Source organism: Protobothrops mucrosquamatus, unplaced genomic scaffold (genome assembly GCF_001527695.2).
Source record: "Protobothrops mucrosquamatus isolate PMUCROS unplaced genomic scaffold, P.Mucros_1.0 scaffold1121, whole genome shotgun sequence".
Lineage (NCBI taxonomy): Eukaryota > Metazoa > Chordata > Lepidosauria > Squamata > Viperidae > Protobothrops > Protobothrops mucrosquamatus.
This window is the reverse complement of record NW_015387339.1, coordinates 144,252-158,922: the sequence shown is the minus strand read 5'-3', so window position 1 is coordinate 158,922 and position 14,671 is coordinate 144,252. Positions and strand designations below refer to the sequence as shown.

Below are 14,671 nucleotides of genomic sequence, written 5' to 3'. Positions count from 1 at the left end.
TATTTACAAATTCAATCTAGACATAACAGGGATAGGCAAGAACATGGAATTAGTCAGACCCCACACCAACTTGATAAAATTCTAATAAGTAAGGAAGGGAAACTATTATCAAAAATTTATAAATACCTATTAGAGATAGAGTTAGAAGAAGAAATAGTGAAGGGGCCAATGATAGCGTGGGCACGAAATGTGGGGCGAAATATAAATTTAGAGGAATGGGAAAGATTATGGAACAGAAATTGTAAATTGACGCTATCAACTGCATATAGAGAGAATCAATACAAAATGATTTACAGATGGCATTTAACACCGGCAAGATTGGCCAAAATGTATAAAAACATAGACCTGAAGTGTTGGAAATGTAAAATTAAAGAAGGAACATTTTACCACATGTGGTGGCTGTGCCCCAAAGTAAAAAATTATTGGGAACGGATAAGAGATTGGATACAGGAGATAACTGAGATACAAATGGATTTCAAACCAGAAATATTTCTTTGGGGCATAATAAATTTAAAGATGGAAAAACAACTCCAACACATCATTATACACATATTGACTGCAGCTCGTATAACATATGCGCAATGTTGGAAGAGTGAAAATATTCCTACAAATGATATGATTATGTATAAAATCTTGGAATGCGCAGAAATGAACAAACTTACGTTAGAATTAAAAGACAAGGAGACGTCAGAATTTTATGAAATTTGGAATAAATGTTATAACTGGCTAGAACAGAGAAAGAAAAAGACATAATTATTGATGTACATAAAATGTAAATAAGATGTAAAGAATATTTAAAATGTAAAGCACTGTTCTGTTAGAAGAAAAGATTTATGTTTATGTAGTTTTTTAAAAAAGAATAGAATAGAATAGAATAGAATAGAATAGAATAGAATAGAATAGAATAGAATAGAATAGAAGGGACCTTGAAGGTCTTAACAGAGTTGGAAGGGACCTTGAAGGTCTTCTAGTCCAACACCCTGCTCAGGCAGGAAACCCTAAACCATTTCAGACCAATCTCTTCTTAAAAACTTCCAGTGTTGGAGCATTCACAGTTTCTGGAGGCAGGTTGTTCCACTGGTTAATTGTCCTAACTGTCAGGAAATTTCTTCTTAGTTCTAGGTTGCTTTTCTCCTCGATTAGTTTCCATCCATTGTTTCTTGTCTTGCCTTCAGGTGCTTGGAGCATAGGTTGACCCCCTCTTCTTTGTGGCAACCCCTGAAGTATTGGAACCCTGCTATCATATCGCCCCTAGTTATTCACCTTAGGTGAATGAGCACCTAAGAGTTTAATTTTGCTCCAATGAAATAGAAAGCACCCTCAAACACAGACATTCAGTATTCTCTTATCTTTGATTTCCCTTTTCAGGAAAGCACATTCATGACTGCAAAGCTCATTAAGGGACCCTTGGAATATTTCTGGAGTCCAAAACTGCTGAATTGCAGTCTCTGTAGTAACACTCATCCATCATAACTTGTGTTATTTCAAATTCTTAGAACAGCAAATATGTCAGTTGTCCTCATGCTAATGTACCCAACACTAACTTAATCATTTCAAAATTAAAGGAGGGAAATGTTCTGCTTTTTAACCAGTATTACCAAAAACAACACTAATTACACTGAAAAGAAAAGAAAATATACCAAGAAAATTAATATTTCATTCATTAGAGCTTCTATATCAGGAAGCCCAACATTTCCAATGCAGTATATCTGATCATTTTAGCCCATGCCACCATTTTCTTGGACAGAGGCCTTGTATGCTTTTAACAAAATCCTGTTTTGTTTTGTTTTTCTCATTGCATTGCATGCCTAAAAATAGAAGGTCGAGGCAGTTGACATTTTGCCTGGAAAAAGCACAGAATCCCAACAAAATGTTGTGCTTATATTGCAGCAGGCAACCTGCAGGGGCCAATTCTATGCACTTGGTTTGGTTTCAGTAATAGATTTCCTGACAGAAAAAGAACCTCCATCTCCTCAGGGTTGCAACCATTTATGGCCTCTTCCTGCATCTGTACTTTTCAAAGCAGCCTTCTGGAAATAATTTCCAGTGCTGGAAGTATTTTAACATGAAAATAAATGGATTGGAAGGAGTTCACCTGTGTCACTTCTGTTTCTCTGGGTTTGTTAGCTGTTGGAGGCTATGTAGCTGGAGCAGGACAACTGCTGCCAATTGGCTTTGGAGGCAGGAGATAATGACATAGCCAGAGAGATGGAATCAGTAGGTTCAGTCTGATAATTTTTTTCTTTCTATTTTTTTTAAACTTTATGGATTCCTTCACTCAAGCACCACTCACAATGTAGTTGCATAATTTGGAGGCTCCAGAGACCACTCATGATGAAACATGAGGGTCTTGAATCCTGCAGTTGGACCACACAGATTCGTATACTGAAGCTTCCCTAACATAATAACAGGGATAGAAGGCAGAGTGCAGTCTTATCTAGCAAACATCAGCTCAAAGACTGACTGATTAATAATAGTTTAGTTAGGAGTGAGAGATTCAGAAATTTCAGTGAGTATTTTTCTATTCTCCAGCATAATAAAAACAAGTCAACTTTCCATGCCAACCCATTAAATTGTTGTCCCATTAAATTACGGCTTCTGTATTGTTTGTTTGTTTGTTTGTTTGTTTGTTTGTTTATCAGAAAAAAATAGTTGGAAGGGACCTTGGAGGTCTTCTAATCCAGGGGTCCCCAACCCCCAGGCCACGGCCCACTACCGGGCTGTGGCTCGTTCAAAACTGAGTGGTGGGCAAGCATGCACATGCAAAGTTCCCTTCGCGTCAGTGGAGGGTGCTGGCACTTGCACGCAGAGCTCACTTGCACAAGTAGAGGGCAAGTGCCATTCACATGAATGGAGCTTCGTGGATGAACACAAGTGTCTACCGCTCATGTGAGTGAAACGTCACATGCAAGTGCAAGCTGTGTAAGTGGAGGGTGCGTGCATTCACCACTCACACAAATGGAGCTTTGTGCGCATGCATGCACATGCCACTCACCCCCCCCACACACACACACGCCAGACCAAGCTGCCAAGCTGGAAAGATTGATGACCGCTGTTCTAGTCTAACCCCTTGCTCAAGCAGGAGACTCTATACCAGGGCTTTTCAACCGGTGGTACACATACCACCTGTGGTACTTTGCCACATGGCAGGTGGTACGCGACTGCTAGCCAAGTGTAGCAGGGGAGGGGAATGAGCTGAAGCGAGCCAAGCCTGAGGGAGAGGCAGCTGCAGCTGCAGGACTGTCTGGGCTCGGCAGAAGCCCCAGGAGCCAGCAGGGCTCCAGCTGATTGGTGCTTCCAGAAGCAGTTAGAGCTGGAGGTGAACTGAAGAAAAAGGGGGGAACAGAGGAGAGGCTATAAAAGGAGGTGGTTTGAGCGGGAAAGGGAAAAAAAGACAACAGGGAAAGAGAAAGATAGCTCAGCAGTCAGGGTGGAAACAGGGACAGAGAAGAAGCAGCAGCTCTTGCTGGAAGAAAAGGTCCCCTAGTTCGTTTTCTCCAGCCAGGAGAATGCAAACAGCGCTGATGAAATGAAAAGCCGGCATGTTGGAAAGGAGGTGGGTTTATTGAGTTCTGGATCAGCTGGCAGCTTGATTGGGTTACCATAAGGATTTTTGTACAGTTTTTACAGCGTTTTGTAATTCAGGGGCTCCTTTGTGTGCTTTGGTTATTGGAATATTTTAGTCTGTATTTTAGGCTAGCAATGCGTCCAAAGTGTTGACTTTCGTAGGTTTAATCCTTTAAACAAATGTAATTAGTTTTACCCCCTTATCTTGAGTCTGTCTATGGCTTTTAGAAAGTTTTCTTTGAAGATAAACAGGATTAATTTTAAACTAAAGCTTTTTGCAATTGCTGGAGCCTTTCAGTCTGGGATTGCAACATTGTGACATGTGACATGTCTGAGGCAGCTTAAAGGGAAAAAACGGAGTTTATGTGTTTATTTTGTGAGCATTTCTTGCTTTTCATTTGATTCCTGTGTCTTTAAGGGTACAGGGAAGGGATGGGGGGTGCATTCTTACTACACTGTGGAAGGAGAGCTAAGAAGGGCTCAGGGGTCTACAAACTTAGTAACTTTAAGACTTGTGGACTTCAACTCCCAGAATTCCTCATTCAGCCATGATGACTGAGGGATTCTGGGAGTTGAGGTCCACAAGTCTTAAAAGTGCCAAGTTTGAAGACCCCTGAGCCAGGTGGTAGTGGTGCATATTAATAAACATGGATAAACTCATCATACATTTGTCAGTGCAAAGGGAAAATGATTCAGCAAAGGAACAGCCACCAAAGAAATTAAAACTGGTACTTTTTTTACTTTTTTCCTACAGTTTGTAATATTTTATTAGATTATAGAATAAAATACAAAAATACAAAAGCAAATAGTAGGACACAGTGGGGAGGAAAAGGGGGGAAATTGAGAGGGGAAGAGAAAAAGAACAGACTTCCTCTGTTGCAGTAGAAGGAAGCATTAACACTGAACCTCAACTTTTTACTTTTCCATAATATTATAAACTAGCCATTTCTATAACAACAAATAAATCTAATCAGTAAAACCCAAAATCCTCCCCTTTTTTTAAGTCATCAAGTTTTTGACACCTTGCTAAGCACTGGTGGTATTCAAATATTGTCATGTCCTAAAAGTGGTACAATCTGTGATAAGGTTGAAAAGCCCTGCCCTATACCATTTCAGACAAATGGCTGTCTAGTATTATGAACCACCCATCTCCCTCAAACAGGGACTCTGGACAGTGTGCAATAAAACATCAAAATATAAAACAGTATATAAAAATTAAAATTTTAGAGTTAAAATATTTAAAAAATATTTAAAAAATTAAGCAAGCAAGAATAATTAAACCCTGTTAGAAATTAGTTGAGAAAGGCAGAGGGAGAGTTCTCTTAGCATCAACCAGCCCCATGACTGTGTGCTCCTTTGGGCTCCCCATACAAGGCTGCCATGTTTAACCCCTTTTGGAAGGCCAGGAGAATGGGGGGTGTCTCACCTCCTAGGGAAGAATATTCTGTAGATCCATTTCGTTATCTTCATAGAGCTAGAGCATCCTTCCTAGATCAGTTGGAGATCTTCAGCTGATGGCATCTGGAAGGGACTTTGGGGGTCTTCTAGTCCAACCCCCTGCTCACTGTTAGGAGGTTTCTCCTTAATTCCAGGTTGCTTCTCTCCTTGATTCCATCCATTGTTTCTTATTCTGCCCTCTGGTGCTTTGGAAAGTTGACCCCCTCTTCTTTGTGGCAGCCTCTCAAATACTGGAATGCTGCTATCATGTCCCCCCAGTCCTTCTTTTCTCTAGACTAGCCATACCCAAATCCTGCAACCGTTCTTCATATATTTTAGTCTCCAGGCCTTTAATCATCTTTGTTGCTCTTTGCACTTTCCCCAAAGTCTCAACATCTTGTTTCTAATGTGGATGCATATACCTTACCACCCTGACAGGATGGGACGGAAAAATCTGATGGGATGAAGAATAATGTTCAAGAAATATTTGAATCCAAGTGTTTTAATGATGATACATTTGGAAATTTGGAATAAAAACGTTCTTTGCTTAGATTATTTGTTCTTATGACTGATATTACACCAAGCACATTTAGATTATGTTTACAAACACTGGAAGCAGGATCTGGCTAAAAATCAGTAATTTCAAAGCTGTGTTCCTCTATTTGTAACAATGAACTCAGAGGATTTTATTTTTGACTAGACAGTTATTAGATTTCCATGCCAACAATACTTTAATATGCTTAATTTTGACTGGAATGTGTTTTCTATTATTAAACAGATACAGTTTGTTATTATCTTGCTTAATTAATGGTATTATCTAATCACTTTGTTTCAAACCATCTGTTGCTTTGTAGCTTTTTTGTGCTGCATATTTTAAGAAGCGTACGAATAAGTGCATGATTTAAATATTGCTATCATTTATTTTACTAGTTTCTTAAAAAGTCAGTCATAAATATTCCCTTCTGCACCATCCTGACAATAATGTGAAGAATATGCCGCCTGTAAAAAATTTTTTTTAAAAAAATAATCTCATTTTTGACTAAATCTTAAGAATGCAAATATTTTAATTTCATGAAAATTCCAATAGGCAATTATCATTCTTATCACAGCCTATTCTCATGCAGTCAAAATACAGGCACGCTTCAGAGGGGATAAATAACATAATGATCACTCTGTTGAGAGTTAAAGCTGTCAAATATTAAACTGTTATGAGCTGATTAGCATTTCAAATGTGTTGTCCATCACCTACTCGGCTTTTTTGTTTTAAAAAAATTAATAAACAGAAATCAAATCTAATATGCCCCTTCTTTGTGTTGTTATTTTTTTGAAGGCAACTGATCGGGAAGGTGACCCTATAAAATACATCATACAAAATGGAGATCCCCAACAAGTATTTAATCTTTCAGAAAAGTAAGTCATTTTTTCCTTTTGAGTGACAAGGAATGAACAAAATTGGCTTTAGTTAATCAGCTTTTTTTCTCTCTATCTCTTCCATTCAATCGTATCTGATTCTTGGAGACTGCCTGGATGAGTCCCTGCAGTTTTCTTGCAAGTTTTTCAGAAGTGGTTTACCCTTGCCTGCTTCCTTGGGCTGAGAGAAAGTGACTGGCCCAAGATCACCCAGCTGGCTTTGTGCTTAAGGGCAGCACTAGAACTCACAGTCTTCCAGTTTATAGCCTGATGCCTTAACCCAGGGGTGTCAAACTGCCAGCCCATAGGCTGGATGCATCATAGCGAAACCGCGCCCACCCCATTGCCGGCAATGGCAAAAAAGTTGCAATACGTTGCGACATGTCACATGAGGTTGCAAGTTTGCCTTAACCACTAAGTACCATTGGGACTTACTTCCATCTATGTAATTGTAGGGTTACAGCACATACTTCTAACTTCTCAGCCCAATTTAAATAGCAGATTGTGTGCAAATATATTCCCAATTATAAGTATTCAGCTGTTTGAAGCTGAGCTTTCTCATATTTAATAACAGCTTTGTAAATGGTGCTAAACTTTAAAATTGTACATCTGAGACCATTTATTTATTTTAAATGTTTGATTGGGTAAAAACCTACTGAGATGGAAACTTCCATTATGAGAACAACCTGGAATTAATTAGGAAGCCTTTAGATTTGCCAGGTTTTCTGCTAATGACAGTAACTTTTTAAAAAACTTGCTAATTCTAGTCTTAAAAATGAAATGTGCTTTAATAAGAAAGACCTTTGGGGACTACTGTTTTAATTCAACCCCAAATATTCCAGATCGAGAAAGCTTTTAGCTTTCCTCCTAAATCAATGCCACATTAAAGAAAAGCCATAGTAAATTGAAAGATGCATGTAATAGAAATAGTGAAAAATTGCTTTCTTTTTAGAATCTGTTATTTGCGAAGCTATTACTTGTCTGAATATTAATTATAATAAAGAAAGAAGGAAAGCAGTAATTTTTTTTAAAAAAAGTAAATTTGAAGCTTATCATTGTGTTTGCAGAACTCAACAGTTGTACTAAAACAAAAACTGATTAGTTCTTCACTACTTGAATATTGAATAAGCAGGATAAAGAATAAAACTGAGGATGATGTGGCAATTTCTTCTAAAGCTTAAATTATAATTTTGTTAATGCAGAACCAGCCTTTTTTAGGTGATTTACTTTCCTCTTAGGGAACAAAATATTAGACTAAAAATATTATTTTTTGTGGAATGTAGTTGGACATTTAAGAAGTGTCATGGTTATCATTTTGAAAGTCATATGCAACATCTAATTTTGCATTAGATTGAAATGCACTATTATGGACTGGGATGTATATTAAGAACCAAATCTCACTGAAAGTAAGGAATACTAGAAATAATGAATACTAGAACCGTTTTTTGAAGATTGTTGAAATAAAGCTGACCTAATCAACTTTGGCTAAAATTCATAGTTCTACACTTTGCAAGGCTGCTTATGGGAACATTCAGCACTGATTCACTCTGCCCTTATAGAAAGGGCAAGCCTGATGGAACTTTAGGATGACTCTTAGAAAATCAAGTGTAACTACTCAATTTATGTATTTTTTTAAGATTTCCTACAGACAGGATTTAGTAAAATGGAAAACCACAATTCCATGTCATAATATGCAGTACAAAAAAATTGAAAGCTCATTCTTTTGTGTGTGTGTGTGTGAAGCCAATCTGTGTCCTGAATTCATCCAGTATATCTGGTCGTGCACACTAGCTATATATTATATAGGACAATTACTGTTAAGAAAAATGTTTAGCTTTCTCACAGTGCAACAAAGCTGCCTATAACCATTCTGATTCCTAAATCAGCAAAAGTTAACAAATATTTACTTCCCTTGAAACACTCTGTTTTGCTATATTCCCAGTACAGCATTTGTTCTGTCTGTCTGTCTCTGTGTGAGTGTTTGTTTTGTGTGTGTATTAGCATTCAAACAAAACAAAAAGTAGGAAAATGATCTGAGAATGCAGCATAGAGACCACTCTGTCAGCAAAGTCAAAACTATGATTTATTTTCAAAATTTCTCAAGAACATTAGCAGAATGTTCTATCAAAACAGATACTCTGTCAATAGAAAAGAGGACAATAGAAAAGAGGACAATTCATGCCTCGGGAGGTCAGGAACCCAGCAAGACAACCTTATAATGCAGTGAACCACAGGTTATCCCAATTCTGCTACACCACCACCTCATAGCCAACATCCCATTATTTAAAAGTTTACATCTTTCACACCTCTTTTGTAGTATATACCAGGGCTTTTCAACCAGTGATACGCATACCACCAGTGGTACGTGAGCACCTGGCTGGTGGTACGCGTAGGACGGGTTGAAAAAAAATGTTAAAAAAAATGTAAAAGAAAATGTAAAAAAATGTAAAAAAGAGTGTAAAAAAGAGTGTAAAAGTGGAAGTAAAAGTGCCGCACAGGCTTGTGGCAAAGTCAGCTGGAACTGCACATTGCCTGGCTCCTATTGAGAGCCCAGGATCAAAGTGAATGCCAGATCAAACCCCAGGGCGGTTCAAAAGGCCAGCAGGCTGGCTGGGGGTTTTGGGGTGGAGACATGTGAGCCTTCCTCCGTCTCCTTGAATCTGGCTTTGATCCCACTTCCCTTCGCTCCGGCCGGGTCCGTGAATGCCAGATTCAAGAAGACTGCCCGCAATCTTCCCGGCCTCCCCTCTGGCCCCGGGCAGCACCTCTGCCTCACACTCACGTGCAATTGGCTTTCCTATCACTGCCACTGCCTGCAATCTGCCCGGCCTCCCCTCTGGCCCTGGGCAGCACCTCTGCCTAACACACACGTGTGATCGGCCTCCCCGTCGCTGCCACTGCCTGCAATATGCCCGGCCTCCCCTCTGGCCTTGCGCATGTGCACCTCTGCCTCGTGCACATGCGCAATCGGTCTCCCCGTTGCTGCCGCTGCCCACAATCTGCCCAGCCTCCCCTCTGGCCCCGGGCAGCACCTCTGCCTCACACATATGCGTGATCGGCCTCCCCATCGCTGCCGCTGCCTGAAATCTGCCCAGCCTCCCTTCTGGTCCAGGCAACACCTTTGCCTTGCGCACAGGCACGTGCAATCAGCCTCTGCGCTGCCAGCACCCGCAATCTGCCCGGCCTCCCCTCTGCCTGCTTTGCGCAGCTCCTCCTGCCCCCCTGCACCCGTAGTTAACCCTCCCGCCACCATGCAGGGTAAGGTTGCCCCCCCGCCCAGATGCCCTTGCCTCCCCCAAGCATTTTTTTACTCACCTGCTTTCAACTGCACTCCCTTTCTCCTTTTGCTTCTCTACCTTTGTTTGCTTCTCTGCCTTCGCCATGTGTTTGTGGGTAAAAAAAAAAGTTCCATGAGACTTTCTAAGCAGGTGAGTAAAAAAACACTTGGGGGAGGTGAGGGCATCTGGGGGGGCAGGGATTCCCCGTCGCGCAGCTCCAGCGGAATCTCCACTGAAGACTGCTTGAGGCTGCCTGCTACCCCCAAGGCTGCCGCCAATCAGCTGGAGCTGCACGCTTTGATCCTGGGCTCTCAATAGGAGCCAGGCAATGTGCAGTTCCAGCTGACTTTGCCACAAGTCTGTGGGGTGCTGCTGCGCTTCACCTCATCCACTTTTACACTTTATTTTACATTTTATTTTACTTTTTTTTTTCAACCCGTCCTACGTGTACCACCAGCCAGGTGCTCACGTACCACTGGTGGTATGCATACCACCGGTTAAAAAGCCCTGCTCTATTGCGTTGGGGAAAATAAATAATAATATTCAACATTTATTATTGCATCCTGTTTCTGTTTTCTTTCTCTGTTTATTTGATACTTATTTACTAGCTTTTGTTCCCTACTTCTCTTCATTTTCAATTGATGCCAGGCAGGTTTCCTCGAGGGAAGTAGCAACTACATTTTTAGATAAACACCTGCCTCTCCTGGCAGCCACTATTATATTTACTTGAAATATCCACATATTTTGTGATGCTTACAGCTTCTGTTTGGTTTTGTTTTCCAGGATAGCTGAAACAATATAATGTCCTGGTCATTTTGTATAAATAAATGTAGAAGTAGCTCTGAAACTGCACAAGAGGGGGGGGGGTTTCAGTCTCTTGGGTATTTATCTGTCAGCACTACCGTATATACCAAACCAATAAATCAACTCCACAGAACTATGCTTTATCCCTATTTGCTTCCACCCATCCCCTTATACTCACATGAATTGGAGAGGACTTTCGTGCATGCCTTCAACTTGTTTTAGAATTAAACCACATTTTCTCATTGCTGCTTTGTTAGCAGATCTGGCCTGTCTCTGTCAAGAGCATCTTTCCTACTCTCTACCTCATCTCAATTTTTAATTCAGTACAACATGAACCATTTCTCTTTATTAGTGTACCATTGCATACTTCAAATAAAGGGCAGGGAACTTCCAGCAGTACTGAAGCACAGCTCTTGGCAATTCTTTCCATTACAGTGGTACCTTGATATTCAACTGCTTTGAAACTCATCGACTTTAGTACTCAAAGCATTTTGATGGGAAAATTTTGTCCCTGTACTCATAGTTTGTTTGGTACTCAGTGCACAAGCTAGACCCTGTCAGTGTCAGCTGCCTTGTGATTCACTACATTATTCCTTATGGGAAAATTTTATCTGGTGCTCATCATGCCTCTGGGATACAATTAATGATGAGTGCCAAGGTACTACTACTATACCCACATTGGCTGAAAATGTTGGGAATTGTATTTCAGCAAGACCTAGAGATATACAAGTTTCTTGCACATGTTTTAAACAAACCTAGTAGAAGAAAATCAGTTTCTAACACAGTGATATCCATAAATTCTTAACTCTGTTTGGACTTATTTATTTATTTATTCCTGTTCGTTTATTTATTCTTATTGGGTAAAAGTACTTGGTAAGAAAAGGAGAAGTGTCACAATATTACAAAGTGTCACAATATTACAAAGTTGAATTCCCCACTCCAGCACTATGTAATCAACCCCATCCTCCAATAGAATACTTTGGCGGCCTTTCTTACGGAAGGCTCAGCCCGCCAAATTTCCAGGATGCAATGACCTTGGTTCCCACGGGACAAAATATTGTTTAGGCTAACAGTAAATCACCCATCCTTCGCCCCAGTTCTGTGGCAACTGAAAACAAAACAAAATGGCTTCAGCCAGGATCGTTGCAGCGTTGACACCAAACTTATGCCACAGAAAAATCATCCCCCAAGGTTCATTTCAAAAGAGAAATATTTGCTAATGCAAATCAAACCCGTTTCATATAAATAAGCTTATCACTCTTTGGGAGCCATACTTTGTTGTAACATACATATTTGTTTTATTCCTAGATCCGGGCTGCTAGCCTTAGGAAAGCCTTTAGACCGAGAAAGCACTGATCGCTACATTTTGATTGTTACAGCCTCAGATGGCCAACCAGATGGGGTAAGTTTCTTGCAGAAATATAAAAATGTGTCTGAAGCTGGGAGCAAAGAAGCAGGAAGCTTAAAAAAACAGTGAGCCACAATCTTTTTATACATGTTTTTTTTCCCCTTTTGGTAATGTTTCTAATATAAAGTAATTCCTTCTTATGTCCAAAACATTTCTGGCAATGCTTGTAATGCTGCTACTCCAGTGGTTTGTGCCATGTCCTCTGACATTTCATTGTTCTGTTTTGGCCAGTTCAAACATTACACATTGTCAGGGATATCCCCAAGGACTGATCCAACACAACATCGGAATCCATAGCCTGAGCTACTTGTTTTGACCTGTACAAACCTTTTATCAGACTCTGTCCTGAGAACTTCCCTATTGGCAATAGTACATGGATACAATTTCGTTTCATTTTTTCCCCTAGACACTTGGGAATTTTGAAATGATGTGTTATAATCAAAATAACATTGAACATTTTCTAGTATTTCTCACGATAGAAGTTCACAAGTTAGAGTAGCTGCTAGAGAATTGGGATACTTGCTGTATTTATGAATCAATAGCAATCAAACAAATTCAGTTCTTTATTTACAAGGTGGCACTCTTTCAAATAAGCTGTTTATTAGCTCGTACAAAGTATGCATACAATTTGCATGCTACAAACCATGATTTTTTTTCCTTCAAAGCATGGGCAGTCTTAGTCTATACTTTAGCACAGACATGTCAAACACAAGGCCCACGGGCCGGATGCAGCCCGGGGAGGGCCCAGATTTGCCCCCCCCCGGGCTGTCCCAGAAATGGCAAGGGACCGGCCCCTGCTGCCCCAGCCCTGGCCCACTGCAACCCAGCTGGGTGCCTTGGAGCACGTGCAGGAAACAGCAGCCGTGCAGGAGCAGCAGCTCATTTGCTTTAGCCCGCCCCTCCCCTCCCAGCTTAACCCCATCAGGCCCGGTCAGGAGTGGAAGAGGAGGAGGAGGAGGAGGAAGCCGAGCCGAGGTGTTACAAAAAAAGAGAGCTTTCCCCATTCTTCCACCCCTTCTCTCTTTTTTAACTTCCTCCCACTCGGTTCAGGTGCAGCTGAGGAAAAGGACGAGGAGGAGAAAACAGGAAGTGTGTGTGTGTGTGTGTGTGTGTGTGAGAGAGAGAGAGAGAGAGAGAGAGGAGAAAGCCGAGGTTTTACAAAAAAGGAGAGCTTCCACCTTTCTCCCCTCCTCTTTTTTTATTAACCCGTGTGTGTGTGTGTGTGTGTGTGTGATAGAGAGAGAGAGATTGAGGCAGCAGGGAGTTGCAGAATAAGCAAACTTACAAAAAGGGGATCTCTGTCTCTCAGAGTCCCGTTGGGAGAAGGGCGGGAGAAGGGCGGGATATAAATCAAAATAAATAAATAATAAATAAATATACATACACACATACACGTGAAGGTGGTATGCAGGCGGCTAGAGAGCAAACTTGCAGATTAGCTTTGTGGTCTATTCTTGCCTCCTCCCCTCCCTAAAATCCAGGCAATAATAAAACTTTTTGGATTGAATGGGACGTTAGGAATTGGTGTGAGTTGAAATTAAAAGGCCGAGTCAACTCCCCCTCCACAAATTATTTTTTCGGAAACAAAAATACTTCCCTTCATCTGCTCTTTTATAATTTAATCCAGCCTTACCCAAACTAATATATTTTGGGTGTCATGAACCACAGTTCCCATCATCCTGTGGCTATGCTGGCTAGAAATGCAATGCCTTATTTTCTCTGCAGTATGTGCCTAGGAGGCAGTAGGTCTGTGGGATTTAGATGTATTTAAACATTTGTTTCTTCTGCCTAATTTATTAAATCAACATCTAATTTGAAATTAAAAGTTTCTGAGAAATCCAGGGTAGTTTACAAGAAAACTCTCAAAGACAGCTATTGTAATATTGCTTAAAACAATATTAAAAGTGGGTGTTTTAAGAAAGAAAAATAGTAGTAGTAATTTACTTAGTGCTGTTTGACCATAAAATGTGTTGTTGTTTTACATATGCCTGGCTGAACAGTGTATTTGGAGTTGCCTCTAAACCAGTGAGGGTTGCACTGTTCATATTTTCCTTGTGAGAAAGTTCTATAATGGGGGTGCTGTCTCTGAGAAGGCTCTGCTTGTGGCCACTGTTCTATAAACCAAACCAGGGAGACCATCTGGTCTAAATGGATGGTAAACATAGATGATTAGGGGGCTGGAGGCTAAAACATATGACAAATGTTTGTGGGAATTGGGTATGTCTAGCGTAGTGAAAAGGACTAGGGGTGGTGACATGATAGCAGTGTTCCAATATTTGATGGGCTGCCATAGAGAAGAAGGGGTCAACCTATTTTCCAAAGCATCAGAAGGCAAATAATAGATGGAAACTAATCAAGAAGAAAACCAACCTAGAACTAAGGACTTGTGAAAACAACTAACCAGTGAAAAGGCTTGCCTTCAGAAGTTGTGGATGCTCCATCACCGGAGGCTTTTAGTAGAGATTGGATATTCCATTGTCTGGAATGGTATATGTCCCCTGCTTGAGCAGGAGCTTGGACTAAAGACCTCAAAGTTCTCTTCCAACTCTTATTCGTTGAGAGAAGTGCTGCCAACCTCTCCCCCTCCCCTCATCCCTTCCTGGGCATAGAGAGAAGGAGGGAAGGAAGGAGGGGACGGAAACAGGAAAAAAGTAAGGGAAGGAAGGAAGGAGATGGGAATGAAAAGGAGGGAGGCAGGGAAGAAGGGGAGGGAGGAAGGAAGGAAGGAAAGAAGGAAAGAGAAGGAAGGAAGGAAGGAAGGAAGGAA

At 40.7% G+C, this 14,671-nt stretch overlaps 1 protein-coding gene across 1 annotated transcript in view; it reads left to right on the top strand.

Annotated features, from left to right (window-relative positions):
• Positions 1–14,671, top strand: part of PCDH15 (protocadherin related 15) — a gene marked incomplete at its 3' end in the record, with an annotated part of 345,211 nt that overhangs the window by 188,480 nt on the left and 142,060 nt on the right. Inside the window, exons 14-15 of the mRNA XM_015820330.2 lie at positions 6,335–6,414; positions 11,805–11,898. Coding sequence (XP_015675816.2) covers positions 6,335–6,414; positions 11,805–11,898 — 174 coding nt within the window. The remainder of the gene's footprint in view (positions 1–6,334; positions 6,415–11,804; positions 11,899–14,671) is intronic.